Source organism: Lepus europaeus, chromosome X (assembly GCF_033115175.1).
Source record: "Lepus europaeus isolate LE1 chromosome X, mLepTim1.pri, whole genome shotgun sequence".
Classification (NCBI taxonomy): domain Eukaryota; kingdom Metazoa; phylum Chordata; class Mammalia; order Lagomorpha; family Leporidae; genus Lepus; species Lepus europaeus.
In genome coordinates this window covers 93,740,823-93,766,786 of record NC_084850.1, presented here as the reverse complement: position 1 = coordinate 93,766,786, position 25,964 = coordinate 93,740,823, and the positions used below count along the sequence as shown (strand labels likewise).

At 37.2% G+C, this 25,964-nt stretch overlaps 1 protein-coding gene across 1 annotated transcript; it reads right to left on the bottom strand.

Moving 5' to 3' along the window:
* Positions 1 to 9,455: 9,455 nt before the first annotated feature.
* Positions 9,456 to 10,955, bottom strand: LOC133752766 (target of Nesh-SH3-like). The gene is given in 1 exon segment (XM_062183101.1): positions 9,456 to 10,955. A coding segment is annotated over 1 exon segment (1,500 nt).
* Positions 10,956 to 25,964: the final 15,009 nt, after the last annotated feature.

Genomic DNA, 25,964 nt, shown 5'->3' with positions numbered 1-25,964 from the left:
CTGAAAAGACTCTTGCATTTGCATGGCAACTGGCCAGGAGAAGACCAATTGTGAAATGTGTAGGGCTTCAGCTGTCAGCTCCTGTGTGTGCATGTGATCCATGAGAGACCCAGAAGAAGCTCTTGGCTCCTGGGTTTAGCTCTTCCCATCTCTGGCAATTGTGGCCATATGTGGAGTGAACTAGTTTTTGGAAGACCTTTGTCTTTGTCTCTCCCTCTCCCTGTCTGTAGCTATTATTCTCAAATAAATTAATAAAATTATTTAAAATAAATTCTGCTGTATATACACCATAGACTACTACTCAGTGGTAAACAAATGTGTAATCCTGTTTACTGCAACAAAATGGAAGCAATTAGAGTCCATTACATTTAGTGAAATTAGCCAGTCCTCAAAAGAAAAATACCCTATGTTTTTCCTGATCTGTGGTAACTAACAGAATACCAAAAATATAGTGTATAGGAGTGAAATTAATATTTTTTGAGATTTAATGATTGTTTATAACACTTGTCACTATTGTTGAGGAACAGTGTGCTTTTTCCTTCATACTATTTGTTGAACTCTTAGTGTAGTGTTAATCTTATGAGTATAAAGTAAACTAAAATCGAAGTTTGTAAAAATTAAGACTTTGAATAGGAGAGGGAGGAGGAACAAGTGTGTAGCATGGGCAGGAGGAAGGGTATAGTGAGAAGTATCACTACATTCCTGAATCTATATATGAAATACATAAAATCTGTATACCTTAAGTAAAATTTTTTAAAGGAACTAATACAAATACTTATTAATCTATTCAAAGCTATTGAATGGGTGGGAATCCTTCCCAACCCTTTCTATCAGATTCATTGTAATTATAATCAAAATATCAAGGACCTCCTTCTCATATCTATAAAAAACATTCAAAAATTCATATGGAAACCCAGTAACTAAAGAAATCTTGGACAATAAAAAACAAAGCTAGAATCATAATACCAAATTTCAAGATATATTACAAGGCAGTTGCATTCAAAACAGCCTGGTACTGGCACAAGGCCATAGTCAAAATGGAAGTTCTCTCTTCCCTTCAGAGAAAGGTACCTGCTTCTTTGATGGCCTGTTCTTTTTTCTGGGATCTCACTCACAGAGATCTTTCATTTAGGTTATTTTTTTGCACAGTGTATTGGCTTTCCATGCCTGTGAAACTCTCATGGGCTTTTTAGCCAGATCCGAATGCCTTAGGGGCTGATTCTGAGGCCAGAGTGCTGTTTAGGACATCTGCCATTCTATGAGTCTGCTGTGTATCCTGCTTCCCATGTAGGATCATTCTCTCCTTTTTAATTCTATCAACTGTTATTTGCAGACACTGGTATTACTTACATAATCCCTTTGACACTTAATCCTATCTTTTTGATCAATTATGAACTTAAACTTATCACTTTAACAAGTAAGATGGTATTGGTACATGCCACCTTGATGAGATTGAATTGGAATCCCATGGCACATATATAGCTCTACCATTAGAGGTAAGTCCAATTGAGCATGTGCAGAACTATACATCTCCTCCCTCTCTTATTACAATCTTACATTTAACAGGGATCACTTTTCAGTTAATTTTAATTGCCTAAGAATAATTGTGTGTTAATTAGACAGTTCAACCAATGGTATTAAGTAGAACAAAAAGTACTAAAAGGGATAAAATAATAAGTTATTCAGTCAGTAGGAGGGCTGATCATGTCATTGTTTCTTTTCTTTTTTTTTGTTTCTCATAATGTCTATTTCACTTCGACAGTTTTCCTTTTAGGTGCACAGTTAGTTGTCACTGATCAGGGAGAACATATGATATTTGTCCCTTTGGGAATGGCTCACCAACAGTGTGTTAGTGCCCTTTTTCCCCCACATCCTCACCAGCATCTGTTGTTAGCTGATTTCTATACATAAGCCATTCTAACCAGAGGCAGGTTTTTTGTGGTTTTGATTTGTATTTCTCTGATGGCTAAGGGACTATTGGAACTCATAGAAGTGTTGGGAACACTAGCAGGATATAAAATCAATGGACAAAATCAAATCAACAGCTTTTGCATACACATGTAATGCCATGGCTGAGAAAGAACTTCAAACATCAATTCCATTCACAATAGCTACAAAAACAATCAAATACCTTGGAATAAACTTATCTAAGGATGTCAAATATCTCTATGATGAGAATTACAAAATCTTAAAGAAGGAAATAGAAGAAGATACCAAAAAATGGAAATATCTTCCATGCTCATGGATTGGAAGAATCAATATCATCAAAATGTCCATTCTCCCAAAAGCACTTTATACATTCAATGCAATACCAATCAAAAACCAAAGGCATTCTTCTCAAATATGGAAAAAATGATGCTGAAATTCATATGGAGACACAGAAGACCTCGAATAGCCAAAGCAATCCTGTACAACAAAAACAAAGCTGGAAGCATCACAATACCAGATTTAAGGACATACTATCGGGCAGTTATAATCAAAACAGCATGGTACTGGTGCAGAAGCAGATGGATAGACCAATGGAACAGAATAGAAACACCAGAAATCAATCCAAACATCTACACCCAACTTACATTTGATCAAGAATCTAAAACCAATTTCTGGAGCAAGTACAGTCTATTCAACAAATGGTGCTGGGAAAACTGGATTTCCATGTGCAGAATCATGAAGCAAGACCCCTACTTTACACCTTACACGAAAATCCACTCAACATGGCTGAAAGATCTAAATGCACGATCCTAGACCATCAAATTATTAGAGAACATCAGAGAAACCCTGCAAGATATAGGTACAGGCAAAGACTTCTTGTAAAATACCCAAGAGGGACAGTCAAAGCCAGAATTAACAATTGGGATTACATCAAATTGAGAAGTTTCTGTACTGCAAAAGAAACAGTCAGGAAAGTGAAGAGGCAGCTGATAAAGGTTTAGTAACCAGAATCTACAAAGAGATCAAGAAACTCCACAATAACAAAAGAAAACCACTTAAAAGATGGGCCATGTACCTAAATAGATATTTTTTAAAAGAGTAAATTCAAATGGCCAACAGACACATTTAAATATGTTCAGGATCACAACGAAATTTTACCTCATCCAAGTTAGAATAGGTATCATCCAAAAATAAAAAAAAAACAAATGTTGGCAAGAGGTGAGGTAAATGATACTCTATACACCGTTGATGAGAATGTAAACTCATAAAAGCATTGGAGATGACAGTATGGAAAGTCCTCAAAAATCTGAAAATAGATATACTACATGATTCCGTCAAACCACTCCTAGAAATCTAGTGAAAAGGAATGAAATCAGCATATGAAGATGTTACCTATACCCTCATGTTTATCGTAGCTCAATTCACAATAGCTAAAATGTGGTATCAACACACATGCACATCAACTGATGACTATATAAAGAAAATGTGCATATACATGATGAGATCCTGCTCAGCCCTAAAAAAGAATGAAATCCTATTTTTGCTTAGTGAAATAAAGACAAATATCATGTTTTCTCTAATAGATTGTAGCCAATATGTACAGTACAAAAAGAAACAACACATATTTAACTAAACTGATGTATGATTGCTGTATATAACATCTGTATACCTTCACTTATAGAGTTCTTTTTTTGGAGGATCATTGATGTGATTATAAAGTAAATTGAAAAGATTTTATAGCAAAAATTGAAGGAAAAGAGAGAAATGAAGGAGTAGTGAAGGAAGCAGGGTGTCAGAGGCCACCCGACAAACCACACAGAGACGCAGCAGCACTCAGTCAATTCATCATCACGTTTATTGCCTTGTCGCGTTCCAGGCCAAAGTAGGGGGCCCTGCATCTCCCTGGGGAAACTCTTCAGCCTCCAGCAGTGAGCACACAGAAAGACAAGGATATATACCCCAGGCCCCATACAGATAACATTCATTGTGTGCAGTCATGCATAGCACAGGAACAAAGCAAGTTTACAAGGTTGCAAAGATCAGGGTACAAGCTCTGCTGATAGAGCAAAGAACATCATAAACCTTCATCAGAAGTCACATCCTGCCTGCAGGAATGAGTCTTGTGCCTTCAGAACAATAAGCACAGGAAACAGGATTAGATAAGGGACAGCCTCAGCCTGCTGCATCTCACGTCGGACCAGGGCCACTAGCCCCCACAGCAGGGAAGGAGAGAGAAAGGGAGCAAGGGAGTACGGTATCATCGTAGTCTTTGAATTGTATGTATGAAATGTATGCAATCTGTTCTGTTTATATTAATAAGATCTAACAATTGAAAAATAATGTAAAATTCTGAAATAATAATATAATATGTGGCCAAAAATACCAAAACGAGGCAAACAATAATATGAATTAGAAATTCAATAAAGAGGTGTTGAATAAAGAGAAATAGAACAGAAATTTTGGAGATAAGATTTTAATCAATGGAATAAGGAATATAACCTTGAGTGTCAATATAAGAATAGAAATCAGAGGAAATTATTTACTATTTGGAAGAGAATAATTTTTAATCACCCAGTAAACCAAAATTAAGAGAAAATAATAAAATAAATGAATAAAGGATGTGTAAACTATTGGATACCATAATACAAAAACAATATTCTTATTACGAAGATTCCTGGAGAAGAGGGAGGGGAGAGCCATTGAGAACCTACTGAATGAAATCATAGTTGAAAATTTCTCAGATCTTGAAATAGATATGGAAATTTAGATTCAGGATGCTCAGGGGAAACCAAACAGACTTAAGTTAAAAAGAAAAACTTTCTCCAAAGAAATATCTTCATCAAGCTGTCAAAAATTATGGTCAGGGCCAGTGCTTTGGTATAAAAAGTTAATTATCTACCAGCAGTTCCAGCATCCCATGTGGGTGCTGACTCGTGTCCTGGTTTCTTCCAACTCTCTGCTTTTAGCCTGGAAAAACAATGGAAGATGGCCAAGTGCTTGGGTTCCCTGCACCCATGTGGGATACCCTGAAGAATCTTCTGGCTCCTGGCTTTGGATCAGCCCAGATCCAGCTATTTCAGCCACTGGGGAAGTGAACCAGCAGACTGAAGACTTCCCTCTCTGTCTCTCACTCTCTCTGTCTGTAACTCATATATAAATAAATATCTATAAAATGTTAGGGGCTAGGAAGGAATCTTAGAGACAGAGAAAAGTGTCGAATTACTTATAAGTAAACACCAATTACACTGAAAATTAACTTTTCTGGAGAAACTTGACAGGCCAGAAGTAAGGTATGATATATCAAAGGGCTTCAAGGATAAAAATATTCCAACCAAGACTATTAAACCAATGAAAGCTATCTTTAAAAGTGAAGTTGAAACAAGTATTTTCCAACTAGGCTTTACTGACATCACCATTATACCAGCCTTACAAAGCATCCATAGTGGAGTTCTACATTAGACATAAACATGAAAACACATGACACTACCAAATTACTAACAAAGTAGATACAATTAGTATCTAATAAAAAAATGAGAAGAATTACGATTTATCTATTACTATTAATCCTGAATGATGTAAATGGATTTATTACTCCCATCAAAGGATGTAGGTTGACATGGATTAAAAACAAGGCTTAAAAATATGTTATCTACAAAATTGCACATCACATATAAAGATAAAAAAGGACTGATTTTAAGGACCAAAAAAAAAAAGGACACAGCAGGAACACAGAGAGCAAGAAAAATTCAAGATGCATGAATAGGGTATAGTCGCACAAATAAGTTACTCCGAGATATACAAAGAACAAAGAAGCACTATGTTTCAATGAAGAAGCAGAAACAAAAACAAGCAGAAGAAATAATTTCTGATTTTGAGGATAAGAGTTTTGATATAACTCAATCAGAGAAAAATAAAGTGAAAATATAGGTTTTTTTTTTTTTTTGTGTGTGTGTGTGTGTGTCTTGGCTTTCCATGCCTAAAATACTCTCATGGCTCTTCAGCCAGATCCGAATGCCTTAGGGGATGATTCTGAGGCCAGAGTGCTGTTTAGGACATCTGCCATTCTATGAGTTTGCTGTGTATCCCGCTTCCCATGTTGGATCGTTCTCTCCCTTGTTTATTCCATCAGTTAGTATTAGCAGACACTAGTCTTGTTTATGTGATCGTTTTGACTCTTAGACCTGTCATTATGATCAATTGTGAACAGAAATTGATTACTTGGACTAGTGAGATGGTATTGGTACATGCCACCTTGATGAGATTGAATTGGAATCCCCTGGCATGTTTCTATCTCCACCATTTGGGGCAAGTCCGATTGAGCATGTCCTAAAATGTACATTTCCTCCCTCTCTTATTCCCACTCTTATATTTAACAGAGATCACTTTTAAGTTAAATTTCAACACTTAAGAATAACTGTATTAATTACAGAGTTCAACCAATGGTATGAAGTAGAACAAAAAATAGTAAAAGGGATAAAGTATTAAGTTGTTAATCAACAGTCAGGACAAGGGATGATCAAGTCATTGTTTCTCATAGTTTCCATTTCACTTCAACAGGTTTCCTTCTTGGTGCTCGGTTAGTTGTCACTGATCAGGGAGAACATATGATATTTGTCTCTTTGGGACTGGCTTATTTCATTCAGCATGATGTGTTCCAGATTCTTCCATTTTGTTGCAAATGACCGGATTTCATTGTTTTTGACTGCTGTATAGTATTCTATGGAGTACATGTCCAATAATTTCTTTATCCAGTCTACTGTTGATGGGCATTTGGGTTGGTTCCAGGTCTTAGCTATTGTGCATTGAGCTGTAATAAATATTAAGGTGCAGATGGCTTTTTTATTAGCCAAATTAATTTCTTTTGGGTAAATTCCAAGGAGTGGGATGGGTGGGTTGAATGGTAGGGTTATATTCAGGTTTCTGAGGAATTTCCAGACTGACTTCCATAATGGCTTAACCAGTTTGCATTCCCACCAACAGTAGGTTAGTGTCCCTTTCTCCCCACATCCTCTCCAGCATCTATTGTTAGTAGATTTCTGAATGTGAGACATTCTGACCCTGGTGAGGTGAAACCTCATTGTGGTTTTGATTTGCATTTCCCTGATTGCTAGTGATCTTGAACATTTTTTCATGTTTCTGTTGGCCATTTGGATTTCCTCTTTTGAAAAATGTCTATTGAGGTCCTTGGCCCATCTCTTAAGTTGGTTATTTGCTTTGTTGTTGTGGATTTTCTTGATCTCTTTGTAGATTCTGGTTATTAATCCTTTATCTGTAGTATAGTTTGCAAATATTTTTTCCCATTCTGTCGGTTGCATATATGACAGATCTCTGTGAATGTGATCTCAGTGTAAAGAACGGGCCATCAAAGAAGGAGGTACCTTTCTCTAAAGGGAGGAGAGAACTTCCACTTTGACTATGGCCTTGTCAAAATAAGATCAGAGTCGGCGAACTCAAAAGGCTTCAATAGCCTTGGCAACTCATGCCAGGATCCTAGGGTGATTACTGATGCCATAAAGAAGAGTGCCAATTTCTTAAGTCCACAACAGGAGTCACTGTGCACTTATGCCTCATGCAGGATCTCTGTCCTTAACGTGTTGTTCAATGTGATTTAATGCTATAACTAGTACTCAAACAGTGTTTTACTCTTTGTGTTTCTGTGTGGGTGCAAACTGTTGAAATCTTTACTTAGTATATGCTAAATTGATTTTCTGTATATAAAGATAATTGAAAATGAATCTTGATGTGAATGAAAGGGGAGAGGGAGCGGGAGAGTGGAGGGTTGTGGATGTGATGGAAGTTATGGGGGGGGGGGAAAGCCACTGTAATCCATAAGCTGTACTTTGGAAATTTATATTCATTAAATGAAAGTGAAAAAAGTGAAAATAACTTTACAGAATAAAAAAAACTCTATGCAAAATATTAGCTATCATTAAATGTCCAAATATTCATATTATAGGTATTCCTGAAGGAGAAGAAAAGGAAAAGAGTAATTGAGAACCTGCTAAACGAAATAATAGTTGCACATTTCTCAGGTCTTGAGAGACATGGATATCCAGATAAGAATCTTAAAGAACCCCAAGCAGACTCAACCTAAATTGTTTCTCCAGTGCATATTGTCAATAAATTTTATAATGTTAAAAATAGATAGCGAACCCTAAAGATTGTAAGAGAAAAGCATCAAGTTACTTATTTTTTTAACTTTAGAGAAATATTTATTTAAATGTAGTAAACAAACCAGGTAGTCATATTTCTTAATCTCCTGATAACATTCAAAAAGCAGCATAAATATAATGGATGGTACCTCATTCCAAAGCCCTATAAACATGATTGTTAAATAAATGTACATTAAAACTTTCTTTCAAGTAACTGTCACATTTCTTAGATTTAAGCTGCTTAGGGCTTTTTTTCGTTAAGCTTAGCTTTACTTTCTCCAAACAACCTCTGCAAAGGGAAGTTTTTCATTCCATCTTGGAGCTCACTCCCTTGGTCAGTGTCAACTCTTCTCTCCTTGCCCAATCTCTAATATCTACCACCTACATCTGGAAATCCCACTGTTTCTTTAGCTATGAGAGCTTTGTTTTTTTCTGAGCAATTACAATTTTCTTCTTTACCCATTTCATTGCAAAAATAAATCATGCCTACTTAAGCAGAAAATCTCTTGCTTTCATAATCCAATTGTATAAACAAACCATTAATGGAAATGCAAGTTCAAAGCCATGAAGCATTATAGTGAGAAATATACTCTTTTCAGAGCCAAGGGTTTAAAATGTAGATAAACACAAAGATTTGGTCATTCAATCTGTCCCATGATCCTTATGTAAGGAATGGTCTCTGTCTTTAGTTATATTTATAGAATAACTGTTCCCCATTTTTTTTCAAAAGAACCTTTTTTCTTTAGCAAATCAGAAGTCAGTGCTCAGAAATCAGCCCCAATGTGTGGGCAGTTGGTCTAATAGATAAGATACTGCTTATGATGCCTACATTCCACATTGGAGTACTTGGGATTAAGCCTTGGCTCTACTTCTAACTCCAGGTTCCTGCTCATGGGCACTTTGGGAGGGCACCCACTGTGGGAGTCCTGGATTCTGGGCTTCCATCTGGCCCTGACCTGGCTGTTGTGGGCACATGGGAAGTGAACGAACTGATGAGAACTCTTTTTGTATCTATTTTGCCTCTGCTTCATATATAATAAAATAAAAAATAGTGCTAACTTGGAAATCTTGGAGCATTAGGAAAATCTAACCCTTTTTGGTGTTGCAGCTGAGAATTTAGAAGGCCCCAAACAACAAAGTTATTAGAGAATGGAAACCCTTCTCCCCTTTGCAGCTGAAAAACCATTACTCATGGTGCAGAATTCCAGTCAGTTGTGGTACTGGGGAGGACTTTGTAGTCCTAGACAAGGAGATCCTCAATCATTCACATCGTTAGATTTCTGTGTTTTCTCTGTGATGTTCATGAACATAATGATCCCCCACACAGCTCAGAGCAACACTGTGATAATATCGAAGCAGCTTGGTAAGATGAGATCATTTCATTGCAGTTTTGCACTTCTCATGGAAAAAATGTCTGAAACTGATGTAAATATCAAAAGCTCTTGCTCCAAAAAGTTGCAACCCTACTTTTAGAATATTAAGAAATTCAGGGTAATTACCAGGTCTGGTATGTATCACTTCTGGGTTGAGAGGTAGTTTAGGTGTCAAAGAAATAAACTGTGTTTTACTGGGAGCCAGTGTTCGTGTAGGTTCATGTTTTTTAAAAATTTTACATGTAATTGTTCCAGGACTTGTTGTAGTTCTTTCAGGTTTGGTTCTTGGTGTTTTGGGTCTGGGGCGTCATTTATGTGTAGAAGGGGTAGATGTAGTTTTCTGGGGAGCAGATGTTGCAGGTTGCCCTTCAGGACTGCTAAAGATTTCCAGTTTTTGAGGAACAAATGGTGTTTCACTTGGAGCCAGTGTTGCCCTTGGCTGTTCAAGAGTTCTAGAAGTTTTAGGTTAGACAGAATCCAGAATAAGCTCACTTGTTGCTGTGTGAGGTTCTGCTATTTCAGGCTCATCTGAAGATGTAGGGCTTGAGATAGCATCGTAAGTTGCCATTTGAGCCTGAGGAACTTTGGAATTTTCAGATCTTTTAACTGTTGGTACAATCCGTGGGTTTTCACTTGATGCCAAGGATCCCTCAGTTTTCTCAAAAGGGAAGAGTGTTTTTGCCTCAGGAAATTCTGGAAGCCTTTTTGGAGCTAGAGTGCTCAGTGGCAATTCAAACTTAGGTATTAGAATTGTTTGTGATATTTCTGGAGTCCTTTCACTGAGAACTAGGGTTGTTTCTGATAGATCTAATGCACTAGACACAGTGGGTTTAGTGGTTCTTGGTACTGTTTCAGGCGTCGCTGTTATGGGCTGTGCTGGGATCTTTTCAACCTCTGGGTTCTTAGATTCAGGGGGTAATGCCAAGGTTTCATTCTTGGCGAGCTGCACCTTGATTGCATCTGAAATCTCCAACATTATGGACATAGTAAGTTTTACAGCAGTTTCATTAAGACTAGGAATAATAAGGTGGACTAATATGGTTTCTCCCAGGGGAGTCCTTTCTGGGGATTTAGTTGAAGCCCTGTGAGTAACATTCTGAATCACTTGTTTAATGACTGTTATTGGGATTAGCTTTGGGACATATGCTGGCACCGTGTGGATTTGGTCATAAGTACTTTGGATTTTCCCATTTACTTTGTTTTTACTTCCAACAATCGTCTTGTGATTGAAAATCTTACTCCAAATCCCACCTTCCACATTGTCTTTCACTCCAAATTCATACACTGTGTTGGGTTTTAGATTTTCCACAATTGTTTCTGTGGTTGGACAGATTTGAAAAACCCATTTCTTTTCCTTATCCTTTTCTCTATAGCGAATTGTATAAAATCTGTCATTGGGGCAGTGACTTGGCAATGTCCAATCATGGGAAAAGTTGGCAGAGGAAACTCTACCGAAATTAGAGGGACACGCTGGACCTATATGGAGGGCATGGGCGCCCATGGCTCTGGATAACAATAGCTGAGAACCTAGGCACCAGCGCTGGAAAGTGAGGTGAGATCAGACTGCAGCAGCCGAAACCTGAAACACTGTCGAAAACAAGCAGCAGGAAGAGGCTAGGGAATGAAGCTTGAAGCCCCATGGGGAGAAGTGCACCATCCTGACTAGAGGAAAGAAAAAAAAAGGATGATATGGACACGTTTCTCTCTCTCTGATCACCTCACAAAGGTATATAAGCTGATAGAGCAGGCAGCATTTTGGACATAAGTAACAGCTGTGCCAGCTTGTGTGCACACCAGAAATCAGCTAAGTGGAGAAAGCTGACTCTGGTGGTTAGAAATAACATGGGGCTAGGACCTTGTAACTGTGTGAAGCTTCTGAACTGGGACTGTGAAAAAAAATTGAGGGTATGTGAAAGAACTCACAGTGTGGCTGAGACTTTGAGCAGTCTAGCTGGGAGATGTTGCAAGCTCAGGCACTCCTGGTTACCTGGTGAGAGACATTGCTGGGGAATCTGAACTTACACTGAGGACTGTATGGATCCTTTGTGTGGTTCTTGGGACAGAGCAGACAAATACTGTACCCATTGGGGCTAGTGCTCAGGCACTGGTCATCATTGAGGAGAAGAGATCAGTTGAGCAGAATTATATCCCTTCTGATTAACAAAAAAGAGAGAGAGATTTACCACAACAAACCTGGGTGTGTCACCTTAGGCACATCCTTAACCCCGGAGAATTGAACAGATCTCTCTGATCACACCCACTACAAGTCTTTAGAGATGCACTGAAAGCAGACAGTCCACTTATCTACAGAGTCATAGTACAATGAGAGAAGCCACCACAGGAGAAAAAAAGAAGAAACCAACAAATATATCCACAAATGCCAAACAAAAAATGCACATCCCAAAAAGCAAGAATATGGAAGACAATATGATGCTCCCAAAAAATCATGACACTTAAATACAAGATTATGAAGATGATGAGAGAGAAGAAATGCAAAAATATGGAATTAAAAAATTATGATAAGAACATTTAGACGTTATCAAAAACAAATGCATGAACTACAGAAATCAATACAGGGGAGGACAGAAAAATCTCTCTTGTCAAAATGAAATCTTAAGGAGGAATCAAAATGAAAAGAGGAATTTAGAAGAACATGAAATTGAGATATTGAAGAAAAAACAAAATAGACGAAGAATTCAATAGAACAAATGAAAAACACAGTTGAGAGCCTTAAAAACAAAATCAGTGAGGTAGAAGAGAGAATATCGGACTTAGAAGACAGAGAACAGGAAAGTATACAGTCAAACCAAACAAAAGAAGAGGAAATTAGAAATCTAAAAAATATTGTTGTGAATCTACAGGATACTATTAAAAAACCCAACATTTGGGTTCTAGGAGTTCCTGAAGGCAGGGAGAGAGAGAAAGGATTAGAAGGCCTTTTTAGTGAGATACCAGCAGAAAACTTCCCGGGTTTGGAGAAGGACAGAGACATCCAAGTACAGGAAGCACATAGAACCCCTAATAAACATGACCAAAAGAGATCCTCATCATGACACGCTGTAATCAAACTCACCACAGTGAAACATAAAGAAAATATTCTAAAATGTGCAAGAGAGAAATGCCAGATTACTCTCAGAGGATCTCCAGTTAGACTCACAGCAGACTTCTCATCAGAAACCCTACTGGCTAGGAGGAATGGCAAGATATAGCCCAGGTACTAAGAGAAAAAAACTGCCATCCCAGAATATTATATCTTGCAAAGCTCTCATTTTTGAATGAAGGTAAAATAAAGAGCTTTCATAACAAACAGAAATTGAAAGAATTTTTCACCACTCATCCAGCCCTCAATACACACTTAAAGATGTGTTACAAACAGAAAGAAGGTAAAGGAAGAAAACCTCCCAGTAAAAGTTCACAGGAAGCTAAAAGTATAGATTAGGAATATCTTCGGAAAAATGTCAGGGCAAAGTCATTACTTATCAATAGTCACATTGAATGTAAATGACCTCAACTCTCCAGTTAAAAGACACAGACTGGCTCTTTCAGTTTTGAAAAACAAAACCCATTTATTTGCTGCTTACAAGGCACATATCTTTCTAACAAAGATGCATGCAGACTGAAAGTGAAAGGTTGGAAAAAGTTATTTCATGCCAACAGAAACAAAAAAAGAGATGATATATCCATCTTAATATCAGACAAAATAAACTTTATCACAAAAACTGTTAAAAGAGACAAAGAGGGGCACTATATAGTGTTTAAGGAATCAATTCAACAGGAAGATGTAACTATTATAAGTGTATATGCACCTAATTACAGGGCATCAGGGAATTAAAAAGATATGTTAGTGGTTTTAAAGGGAGACTTATACTCCAATGACATAGTATTGGGGGACTTCCATACTCCACTTTCAGCAATGGACACATCAACCAGACAGAAAATCAACAAGGAAACAGAAGATTTAATTGACACTATAGACCAAATGTACCTAACAGATATATACAGAACTTCTCATTCTGCAGAAGAAGAATACACATTCTTCTCAGCAGTATATGGAACTTTCTCTAGGGTTGACTAAATACTAGGCAATAAAGCAAGTCTCAGCAAATTCAAAAGAATCGAAATCCTGCCACGCATCTTTTCAGAACACAACGGAATAAATCTGGAAATCAGCAACTCAGGAATCTCTAGAGCATATGCAAACACATGGAGACTGAACAACATGCTCCTGAATAAACAGTGGGTCATAGAAGAAATCAAAAGAGAAATCAAAAACTTTCTGGAAGCAAATGAAGATAACAACACAACATATCAAAACTTATAGGATACAGCAAAAAAGTGTTAAATGGAACATTTATAGCGAAAGTGCCTACATCAAGAAATTGGAAAGGCACCGCATAAATGAGCTATCAATGCATCTGAAGAATCTAGAATAACTAAAACAAACCAAACAGAAAACTAGTAGGAGAAAGGAAGTAATTAAATTAGAGAAGAAATCAACAAAATTGAATCCAAGAAAACATTACAAATGATCAGGAAAACGAAGAGCTGTTTTTTTAAAAAAATAAATAAAATTGTCACACCACTGGCCCAACTAACCAAAAAAAGGCATTCTGATCAGGCTAAAAAGCCCATGAGAGTATTTCAGGCATGGAAAGCCAAGACAGTGTGGCAAAAATAAAACCTAAGTGAAAGATCTCTGTGAGTGAGATTCCAGGGGAAAGAACGGGCCATCAAAGAAAAAGGTACCTTTCTCTGAAGGGAGGTGAGAACTTCCACTTTGACTATCATCTTGTCTAAATAATATTGGAATTGCTGAACTCAAAAGGCTTCCACAACCTTGGCAACTCATAACAAGAGCCTCGGGTGATTACTGATGCCATAAACAAGAGTGTCAATTGTTAAATCAACAATGGGAGTCACTGTGCACTTACTCCCCATGTAGGATCTCTGTCCTTAATGTGTTGTACTGTGTGAATCAACGCTATAACTAGTACTCAGACAGTACTTTAAACTTTGTGTTTCTGTGTGGTTGCAAACTGTTGAAATCTTCACTTAGTATATACTAAATTGATCTTCTGTATATAAAAAAAATGAAAAAATCTTCAATGTTCATGGATTAGAAGAATCAATATTATCAAAATGTCCATTTATCCAAAAGCAATTTATAGATTCAATGTGATACCAATCAAAATACTAAAGACAATCTTCTCAGATCTGGAAAAAATGAAGCTGAAATTCATATAGAGGCACAGGACACTTCAAACAGATAAAGCAATATTGAACAGATAAAAAGAGCCAGAGGCATAACAATACCAGATTTTAAGACATACTACAGTACAGTTATAATCAAAACAGCATGATAGTGGTACAAAAACAAATTGAAAGAAAATGGAGCAGAATAGAAACACCAGAAATCAATCCAATAATCTACAACCAACTTTTTAAAAAACATTTTATTTATTTATTTGAAAGTCAGAGTTACACAGAGAGAAGAAAGGCAGAGAGAGAGAGAGAGAGAGGTCTTCCTTCCTTTTGTTCACTCCCCATTTGGCCACAATAGCCGGTGCTGTGCCAATCTAAAGCCAGGAGCCAGGTGCTTCCTCCTGGTCACCCATGTGGGTGCAGGAGCCCAAGCACTTGGGCCATTTTCCACTGCCTTCCCGGGCCAGAGCAGAGAGCTGGACTGGAAGAGGAGCAACCGGGACTAGAACCCGGCGCCCATATAGGCTACTGGCACTGCAGGCGGAGGATGAACCAAGTGAGCCACGGCGCCAGCCCCGACAACTAACTTATATTTGATTATGGAGCTAAATCAAATTCCTGGAGCAAGGACAGTATATTCAACAAATGGTGCTGGGAAAACCAGATTTCCACATGCGAAAATATGAAGCAAGACCCCTACCTTACACCTTATACACAAATCTACTCAATATGGATTAAAGATCTAATCTATGACATGACACCATCAAATTATTAGAGAATGTTGGAGAAACCCTGCAAGATATAGACACAGAAAAGCTTTCTTGGAAAAGTTCCCACAAGCACAGACAGTCAAAGCAAAAATTAACAATTGAGATCACTTCAAATGAGATATTTCTGTACCGCAAAAGAAACAGTCAGGAAAGTGAAGAGACAACTGATAAAATGGGACAAAATATTTGCAAATTATGCAACTGATAAAGTTTTAATAACCAGAATCTTCAAAGAGATCAAGAAATTCCACAACAAAACAAACTACCCACCTAAGAGATGAGCCAGGGACCTAAACATACATTTTTCAAAAGAGGAAATCCAAACAGCCAACAGACACATGAAAAAATGTTCAGGATAACTAGCCATCAGGGAAATGCAATTAAAATCACAATGAAGTTTCACATCACCCCAGATAGAATGGCTTACATACAGAAATCAACTAACAACAGATGCTGTTTGAGGATGTGGGGAAAAAGATACACTAATCCACTCTTGTTGGGAATACAAACTGGTAAAGCAACTATGAAAGACAGTTTGGAGATTCCTCAGAAATCTGAATATAGCCCTACCATGTGAACCAGCCAGCACACTCCTCAGAATTTACCCAAGGAAAATTAACTTGGCAAGTAAAAAGCTATCTTCACCTCAATGTTTATTGCAGCTCAAATCATAATAACCAGGACATGGGATCAACCAAAATGCACATCAACAGAAGACTGAATAAAGAAATTATGGGGTATGTACACTATGGAATACTACACAGCAGTAAAAAAAATTCTCTGAAGGGAGGAGAGAACTTCCACTTTGACTATGACCCTGTCGGAATAAGATCAAAGTCGGCAAACTCTAAAGGCTTTCATAGCCTTGGCAACTCATGACTAGAGCCTAGGGAGATTACTGACCCCATAAACAAGAGTGCCAAATTGTTAAATCAACAACAGGAGTCACTGTGTACTTACTTCTCATGTGGGATCTGTCCTTAATGTGTTGTCTAATGTGAAGTAATGCTATAACTAGTACTGAAACAGTATTTTTACACTTTGTGTTTCTGTGTGGGTGCAAACTGATGAAATCCTTACTTAGTATATACTGAATCGATCTTCCGTATATAAAGATAATTGAAAATTAAAAAAAACCCTAGGTTTTAAATTGGAAATTGCATAGAAAATTAATTAATTTTTAAAAAAATATCATGTAGGATCTCTGTCCTTAATGTGCTGTTCATTGTGATTTAATGCTATAACTAGTACTCCAACAGTATTTTTCACTTTTTGTTGCTATGTGGGTACAAACTGTTGAAATCTTTACTTAATATATACTAGCCTGATCTTCTGTATATAAAGAGAATTGAAAATGAATCTTGATGTGAATGGAAAGGGAGAGGGAGCGGGAAAGGGGAGGGTTGTGGGTGGGAGGGAAGTTTGCAGGGGGGAAAGACATTGTAATCCATAAGCTGTACTTTGGAAATTTATATGCATTAAATAAAAGTTAAAAAAAATAAAAATAAGAGTTGGAATAAGAAAGGGAGGTGATATACAGTTCAGCACATGCTAACTGATCATAAAGATATTATTTAGTATCAAAGGGATCACATAAATAAGAACAGTGTCTGTTAACAATAATTGATCGAATTAAATGGAGAGACAAATGCTCTAAACAGCACTCTGGCCTCAGAAGCAGCCATTAATGCATTCAGATCTGGCTAAAAAGCCCATGAGAGTATTTCAGGAATGGAAAGTCAGACACTTTGGCATAAAGTGTGGATTTATTTCCGGAGTTTCTATTCTACTCCACTGGTATACACATCTCTTTTTGTGCCAGTACCTATCCCTTTTCATTATAACTTCCCTATAGTATATCTTGAGGGCTGTTATTGTGATACCATCCAGATTTTTTTGGTTTGTTTTAGATTACTTTAACTATTTGGGGTCTCTTGTGCTTCCATACGAATTTTGGCATCAATTTTTCCAGATCTGAGACTGTTGTTGGTATTTTGATTGGTATCACATTAAACCTCTAAATTGCTTTCAGTAGTATGGACATTTTGAAGATATTGATTCTTCTAAACCATGAACATGGAAATTTTTTTAACTTTTTATGTCTTCTATTTCTTTAATATTTTGTAATTTTCATTGTAGAGATCTTTGATGTCCTTGTTTAAATTGTTTAAATTGGGATTGATTTTAGAAGTTCCTTCTCAGCTATGGCATTGTATATTTACACAAAGGCTTTTGATATTTTATGTGTTGACTTTATATCTTGCTACTTTATCAAACTCGTTTGTGAGTTCCCATAGAATCTTCATGGAGTCTTTCAGGTTCCCTATATATGTAGAATAATGCAATCAACAAATAGTGCTCATTTGATTTTTTCTTCCCTATTTGTATCCCTTTGATTTCTTTTTCTTGCCAGATGTCTCTGTCTAAAACTTCAGGACTATAATAAATAACAATGGTGAGAGTGGGCATCCTTGGCTTGTTCCGGATCTTAATGAGAAAGCCTCAAATTTTCCCCATTCAGTAGTATGCTGGCTGTAGGTTTGTTATAAATTGCTTGGATTATGTTGACGAATGTTCTTTCTATACCAAATTTGCTCAAGGTTTTCATCATAAAAGCATATTGAATTTTGTCAAATGCTTTCTCTGCATCTATTGAGATAATAATGTAGTTTTTCTTCAGCTTGTTAATGTGATTTATCACTTTTATTGATTTTAAGATGTTGAGCCATCTCAAAATATTAGAAATAAATCTCACTTGACTGATCTTTCTGATGTGTTGTTGGATTCAATTGGTTAGTATTAATTTTGTTGAGAATTTTTGAGTCTCTATTCATCAGGGATATTTGAATCTTCTTTTTTAACTTTTATTTAATGAATATAAATTTCCAGTGTACAGCTTATGGATTACAATGGCTTCCCCCTCCCATAACTTCCCTCCCACCCACGACCCTCCACTCTCCCGCTCCCTCTCCCCTTCCATTTGCATCAAGATTCATTTTCAATTCTATTTATATACAGAAGAACAATTTAGTATAAAGATTTCAACAGTTTGCACCCACATAGAAACACAAAGTGAAACATACTGTTTGAGTACTAGTTATAGCATTAAATCAAAATGTACAGCACATTAAGGACAGAGATCCCACATGAGGAGCAAGTGCACAGTGGCTCCTGTTGTTGACCCAACAAATTGACACTCTAGTTTATGGCGCCAGTAACCACCCTAGGCTGTCGTCATGAGTTGCCAAGGATATGGAAGCCTTCCAAGTTTGCCGACTCTGATCATATTTAGACAAGGTCATAAAAGACAGAGTGAGGATAGTAATCAATGATCCTAAGAGTGGCATTAACCAGGTTTGAACAATTAAACAGCATTAAGTGGGGAAGAGGACCATCAGTGCACACATGTTGGGAGTAGAGCCATTGGTGGTAGAGTAGAGGTTATGATTACCAAGGAATGAGGCCCAAGTGCGCTAGACAGGTTCTAGAACAAAAGACAGAGTCATTATTAGAGGAGCTAAGAAAGGTGCTGTCTAAGCTACAATTAAGTTTTCTGATTGAGAGGCAAATAGAACCTGATAGAAGGGGCTTCATAATAATCTTTTGGGATTTAGGCCTTGTAAGTTAAGAGGCCCAGACCTATCTATCTCTTCACATGGGGTATATCCTAAGGGAGGTGTGAACCTCCTAGGGGAAGGCACTCTGTTGACTTTCATTACTTGGCTGGCCTGGGAGGAGAGCTGGCCAGGTAAAGGCAGGTGGCATCTCTAACAAGAAATTTACACTTCTGCCTGCAATGTTGCTGACCCTACTTGGCCATACCCTCAGCTGCAGTGGTCACTTTGGAAGTTGGGCTGAGTGAAGGGCTTTTCAGCTTAGAGCCAATAAGATCTGTGGCTCTGACCTGGGCATCCTTCGACTCCAGGGCAGGTCCATTTCCAGTGATCCAACTCTTGGCAGAGCTGCCAGGGCTCTTCACAAGCTGACTTCTGCTGAAGCCCAGGCTTACCACATTGAAAGCCACTGCAGTGTACTGGCCTGTTGGGTCTCCTTGAGGGCAGATCACTGTACAGATCAGCCATTAATAGGCCTGCCACCCATTGCTTCTGATGCCCAGCTTCCTTTTCCTCCTGGTTTGTGTTAAAGCAGCCCAGAGGATGCAAGTCAAGGGAGGCCCGTGTCCCATCTCTAATCTTCGGTGGCCTGAACTACAAGTCTATAGTCACAGGCATGTTCTGTAGTAGTTTTTCTAAGGTAGACAATGCCCATGAGGAAAATTCTATTCTCACTTTAAAACTTTCATCCCCTTTGGTCTGAAAGGGAGGTTTTTTCTACTTACTGTATACTTCGCTGATGGCGAAGAGAATCTAGCTATGACATTACTATTTAAGTTCTTATTTTGGCTATGCTATTAAAGAAAAATGTTAGCCATCTCTTTTATAAGGTCTAAAGATTAAATTGTGCATCCTACAGATTCCCTCATAATAGAATTAGTTTCCTACCTTGAGGAGAATAGAGAAATGAAAGAACAAGTTGGGCTTAGAATAGAGAAATGAGGGAGTAAGTCCTAGATCGCTTGCTGACAATAGCAATATCACATGAATACTTAGCAAACAGTTTCAACCATTAGATAACAACTTAAGAAAACATTTACTAGAAGGTCCAATGCCTTCTATAAAATTTAAGAATCATGTATTTGGAAACACCTCTTAAATATCTAAAATGGTGTAGTTTGTTTAACCAGTAAACTTAAGCACAACCATATAAAATGTTTTTAGTTTCTTTCTACCAACAAGTTGAAAACATATGATGCAGACATTCAGGTCACACAACTTAAAATGTATCTTTGATTGATTTTAGCAGCTTAAATTTATAGACAATCTTATCTATAAGCCATTTAAAATAAAACTCTTAATAAAATTTCTTCATGTGGACATACAATATGTACACACATATAACATAGCATAGTAGACCAATATAGCAATTTTAATAATAGCTTTTAAAATCTTTAACTCTTTTTGTAGATTGCCAATTGATTTCAATTGCTTTTTGTTTTTAGTAACCTCAGTTAACCATACTTTCTCTCAGTTGGTACTGTTAATACATTATTGGTTTCATCTGTTTACAGTGCCATCCCAAAGTACTGAATACAATAGAAGTGGCTGGAAAAAGTCCATAGGAACCTATAGGAGGACAGCTCAACACAGAACCAACAACACTTTAGTTTTATGAGCAGCACATCATATATAACTGTGGATGACAAAAGACTTTACGTCGCCATGTTTAAAATTATAAACTCATCAACCAACAAGAGGCACTTGCTTACTTCACAGTATTTTTGAAAGCGCCTGTAGGATTTTACAAGTATTTAACCCTTTAGGCCTCTGGGGCTTTCTCATTAAGATAACTATCATGTCTAGTAACACAAGATCATTAGACTTTTTAATTCTCAAACATTTGTATTAATAGCATTTTCCATTATAGAAACTTAAAGTTTGGTACCACATCACATCTTGACAGTACTTCTAATATAATCCAAATAGCCTGATTAGTTGGTGTCTCTATAAGATGAGAGACATAGGTCCTTCGATTTTTTCAGTTGGGCCTAAACTGGAAAAACCAAAGTCCAGGGTTTACTGGAAATTTTAGAGACCAGATTGTTTGAAACTTTGATTTTTTGAATGCCTGTCAAGAATGCCAAGAAGGCTCAAAATCCAGAATATCTGGTTGAAATAAGATTCCTTAAAATCATGACATAACATAGACCAAATTTGATCATTGTTACAAGGTGATTATTCAAATCTTTGAAAATAAGCACATATTTAAATAACCCATAGCTCTTAATAAATAAAAATTCAGCTGTTTTTGAACAATTCGAATTTAACAGACATCAAGAGAACATAATAGATTACTTTAACACATTGCTTTAACAGAGCATCAGAGTTTAATTCTATGTCAAAGAGAAATTGAGTTTCCTGTGATCTTTTGCTATGAGGTTTCCTTCCTTTACCTTCTTTCATATTGGTGACCATGTTTCTGTGTTTCTGTGGTTAACACATCTTTAAGCATCTTTTGCAGGGCAGGATGAGTGGCAACAAATTCTTTCAGTTTCTGTTTGCTATGAAAAGTCTTAATTTCACCTTCATTCCCAAATGAGAGCTTTGCAGGATATAATATTCTGGGCTGGCAGTTTTTCTCTCTTAGTACCTGGGCTATGTCTCGCCATTCCCTTCTAGCTTGTAGGGTTTCTGATGAGAAGTCTGCTGTGAGTCTAATTGGAGATCCTCTAAGAGTAATCTGACGTTTCTCTCTTGCACATTTTAGGATCTTTTCTTTATGTTTCACTGTGGTGAGTTTGATTACAACATGTCGTGGTGAGGATCTCTTTTGGTCATGTTTATTAGGGGTTCTATGAGCTTCCTGTACTAAGGTGCCTCCGTCCTTCTCCAAACCTGGGAAATTTTCTGCTAGTATCTCACTGAAAATGCCTCCTAATCCTTTCTCCCTCTCCATGCCTTCAGGAACTCCTAGAACCCGAATGTTGGGTTTTTTAATAGTATGCTGTAGAGTCCCGACAATATTTTTTAGATTTCTGATTTCTTCTTCTTTTCTTTGGTTTGCCTGTTTCCTTTCTTGTTCTCTGTCTTCTAAGTCTGATATTCTCTCTTCTGCTTCGCCCATTCTGTTTTTAAGGCTTTCTAATGTGTTTGTCATTTGATCTATTGAATTCTTCATTTCATTATGATTTCTCGTCACTATCACAGTTTCTTGTTCTACTAGTTGTTTCATTTTATTTTGATCCTCCTTAATATTTCATTTTCACGAGAGAGATTTTCTATCCTGTCCATTAAGGATTTCTGTAGTTGAAGAATTTGTTTTTGAGAACTTCTTAATGATCTTACCAATTTTTTGAGATATGCTTCTTGCATTTCTTCGATCTCATCATCTTCATAATCTTGAATTGGGGTGTCTTTTTCATTTGGGGGCGTCATAGTGTCTTCCTTGTTCTTGTTAGCTTGGTTTTTGTGTTTGTTGTTTGGCATGTTGGAGATATTTGGTTTCTTCACTGTGGTGTTTTTTCTTGTTACACTATGGCTCTATATTAAGTGGACTGTCTGCTTTCGGTGGAGCCTTAGAGGCTTGAGATGAGTGTGGACTGAGAGCTGTGTTTGGTTCCTCAGGGTTGAAGGTGTGTCAAAGATGACACTCCCAGGTTAGGTGTGGTAAATCTCTCTTTCTTTCTTTTTTTGATTCAAAAGGGAAGTAATTCCGCACAGCTGAACGTAATTGGAGGTAGTTAGCAGGCAAATGATATACCCACAGGAGCCAGAGATTCGAAGCTCTTTCACAAGGACCACACAGGGAATCTGTGCTGCCCTCAGTTTGGGCTCCAATTCTCCTGCAGTCTCCCATTGGGTTGCCAAGTTAGATGCTAATCTCCTGTTATTTCACCCCTCCCCCCAGAGTCAGGTTTTTCTGCTAGGCTCAGGGCCGGTGCAGACCTGAGGTCGCCCTGCTTATGACAGATGTCCAAAATGGCCCCTGCTCTTTGTCTTGCTCGCCTTTGAGCGTTGAGAGGAGAGAGAGAAACTCGTGTCCGTATCGGTCACTTTTTTTTTCCCTCTCTCTCTTCTAGTTAGCCTGGTGAACTTTTCCCCACGGAGTTTCAAGCCTCGTTCCCTCAAGTCTCCTCTTTCCGCTTGCCCGCTGGTGTCTTGGGCTATTGAGGTTCGGCTCACCTCGCGTTCCAGCGCTGGTGTGTTGAGTCTGCCGCTGGTGTCCCGAACATGGGCTCCCACACTCTCCACGCAGGTCCACTGTGAATCACTAGTTCCGGAAGTGTTTCCTCTGCTGTTTCTTCCCCTACTCTTCCTTGACCCTGCAGTATCTCCACTTTTATTAACCTGTCTCTCCCATGGACTAATAGTGTGCTCCCTTCCTATTCCGCCATCTTGCCCAGATATTTGTATCTTTTTCTGGCTTAAGAATTAAGGTGATGCAGGATTCATATAAGGGTTTAGGAGGATTCCCTCCCTTTCAATTGTTTAAAACAGCTTGAAAAGAATTGAAATCAGTTTTTCTTTAAATGTCTGATAGAATTCAGCAGTGAAACCATCAAGACCTGAGTTTTTCTTTTTTGGAAATGTCTTTATTACTGATTGATTTTTGTCTTTCTTATTGCTCTATTTAGGTGTTCTTTGTGTTTATGATTCAATTTAGATGGGCCTGTGTATCTAGGAATCTATTCATTTATTCTCTCTTTCCTGATTTGTTGGAATACAGCTCTTTGTAGTAATTTCTGATGATTCTTTTTATTTCTGTGTTATCTGTTATATTTTCTCTTTCTTTTTTTGTTTTATTTTCTGAATTTGATTTGGATCCTACCCCTCTTTTTTGGGCTAATTGAACCAATGGTGTGTCAATTTTGTTTATTTTTTTTTAAAAAACAGCTCTTCATTTAATTGATCTTTTGTATTTTTTGGTTTCAATTTTGTTTATTTCTTCCTTAATTTTAATTATTCCTTTCTTCCTAATAATATGGGGTTTAGTTTGCTGTTTTCTTTCTAGGTCCCTGAGATGCATTGACAGTTGAAATATTTGCTGAATTTCCAGTTTTTGGATGTAGGTACTAATTGCTATAAACTTCCCTCTTAACAGAACTTTTGCTGTACCCCATAGGTTTTCTTATGAAATATTGTCATCTTCATTTATTTCCAGAATTATTTTAGAATTCTCCTTAGAGTTCTTTTATTGTCCACTGTTTATTTAAGAATATGTTTTACAGTGTCCATGTTTCTGCACATGTTCTTGAGATTCTTGAGTTATTGGTTTCAAGCTTCAAGGCATTGTGATCCGAAAGGTGCATGGTATGATTTTGATTATTTTGAATTTGTTGTGACTTGCTTTATAGCCTTGTATATGGTTTATCTTAGAGAATTTTCCATGCATTGTTGAGAAAAAAATGTGTATTCTGCAACTGTATGGTTGAAAAATTCTGTAGATATCAGTTATTTCCATTTGCCCATAGTATCAATTCTTCTTCTTTTTTTGTGTGTGTGTGACTCTAAGATTTCCAAAGATTTGTCTTCTAATTCAAATATTCTTACTTTACCTCACCAGTTCTTTTGTTAAGGCTTCTCACTGCATTTTAATTTGATCTATTGAATTCTTCTTTTCTAATATTTCATTTAGATTTATCTTTTTTAAAAAAAATTATATTATTCTTTAATTAAATTTTCCACGGAAGTTTTTTTTTAATTTAATGAATATAAATTTCCAAATTAAAGCTTATGAATTACAATGGCTTCCCCCCATAACTTCCATAACTTCCCTCCCACCTGCAACCCTCCCCTTTCCCAAACGCTCTCCCCTTCCATTCACATCAATATTCATTTTCAATTCTCTTTATAAACAGAATATCAGCTCAGTATATATAAATATTTCAACAGTTTGCCATCACATAGTAACACAAAGTGAAAAAATACTGGTTGGAGTATTAGTTATAGCATTAAATAACAATGTACAGCACATTAAGGACAGAGATCCTACATGATATTTTAAAAAAAAAAGATTGATTAATTTTCTATGTAATTTCCAATTTAACATCAAGGTTTTTTTTTTTCATTTTCAATTACCTTTATATACAGAAGATCGATTCAATATATACTAAGTAAAGATTTCACCAGTTTGCACCCACACAGAAACAGAAAGTGTAAAAATACTGTTTCAGTACTAGCTATAGCATTACTTCACATTGGACAACCCATTAAGGAAAGATCGCACATGAGATGTAAGTACACAGTGACTCTTGATGTTGATTTAACAATTTTACACTCTTGTTTATAGGGTCAGTAATCTCCCTAGGCTCTAGTCATGAGTTGCCGAGTCTATGGAAGCCTTTGGGGTTCACCAACTTTGATCTTACTCTGATAGGGTCATAGTCAAAGTGGAAGTTCTCTTCCTCCCTTCAGAGAAAGGTACCTCCTTCTTTGATGGCCCGTTCTTTCCACTGGGATCACACTCGCTGAGATCTTTCATTTAGGTCTTCTGCTTCTTTTTCTTTTTTATTTCCAGAGTGTCTTGGCTTTACATGCCTACAATAATCTCATAGGCTCTTCAGCCAGATCCAAATGCCTTAAGGGCTGATTCTGAGGCCAGAGTGCTATTTAGAGCATCTGCCATTCTATGAGTCTGCTGTGTCTCCTGCTTCCCATGTTGGATCCTTCTCTACCTTTTTGGTTTTATCAGTTAGTATTAGCAGACACTTGTCTTGTTTGTGTGATCCCTTTGACTTTTAGATCTATCAGTGTGATTAATTGTGAACTGAAATTGATCACCTGGACTAGTGAGATGGCATTGGTACATGCCACCTTGATGGGATTGTATTGGAATCCCCTGGCACATTTTTAACTCCATCTTTTGGGGCAAGTACGATTGAGCATGTCCTCAATTGTACATCTCCTCGCTCTCTTTTTCTCATTCTTATATTTAACTGGCATCACTTTTCAGTTAAGATTTAAACACCTAAGAATAATTGT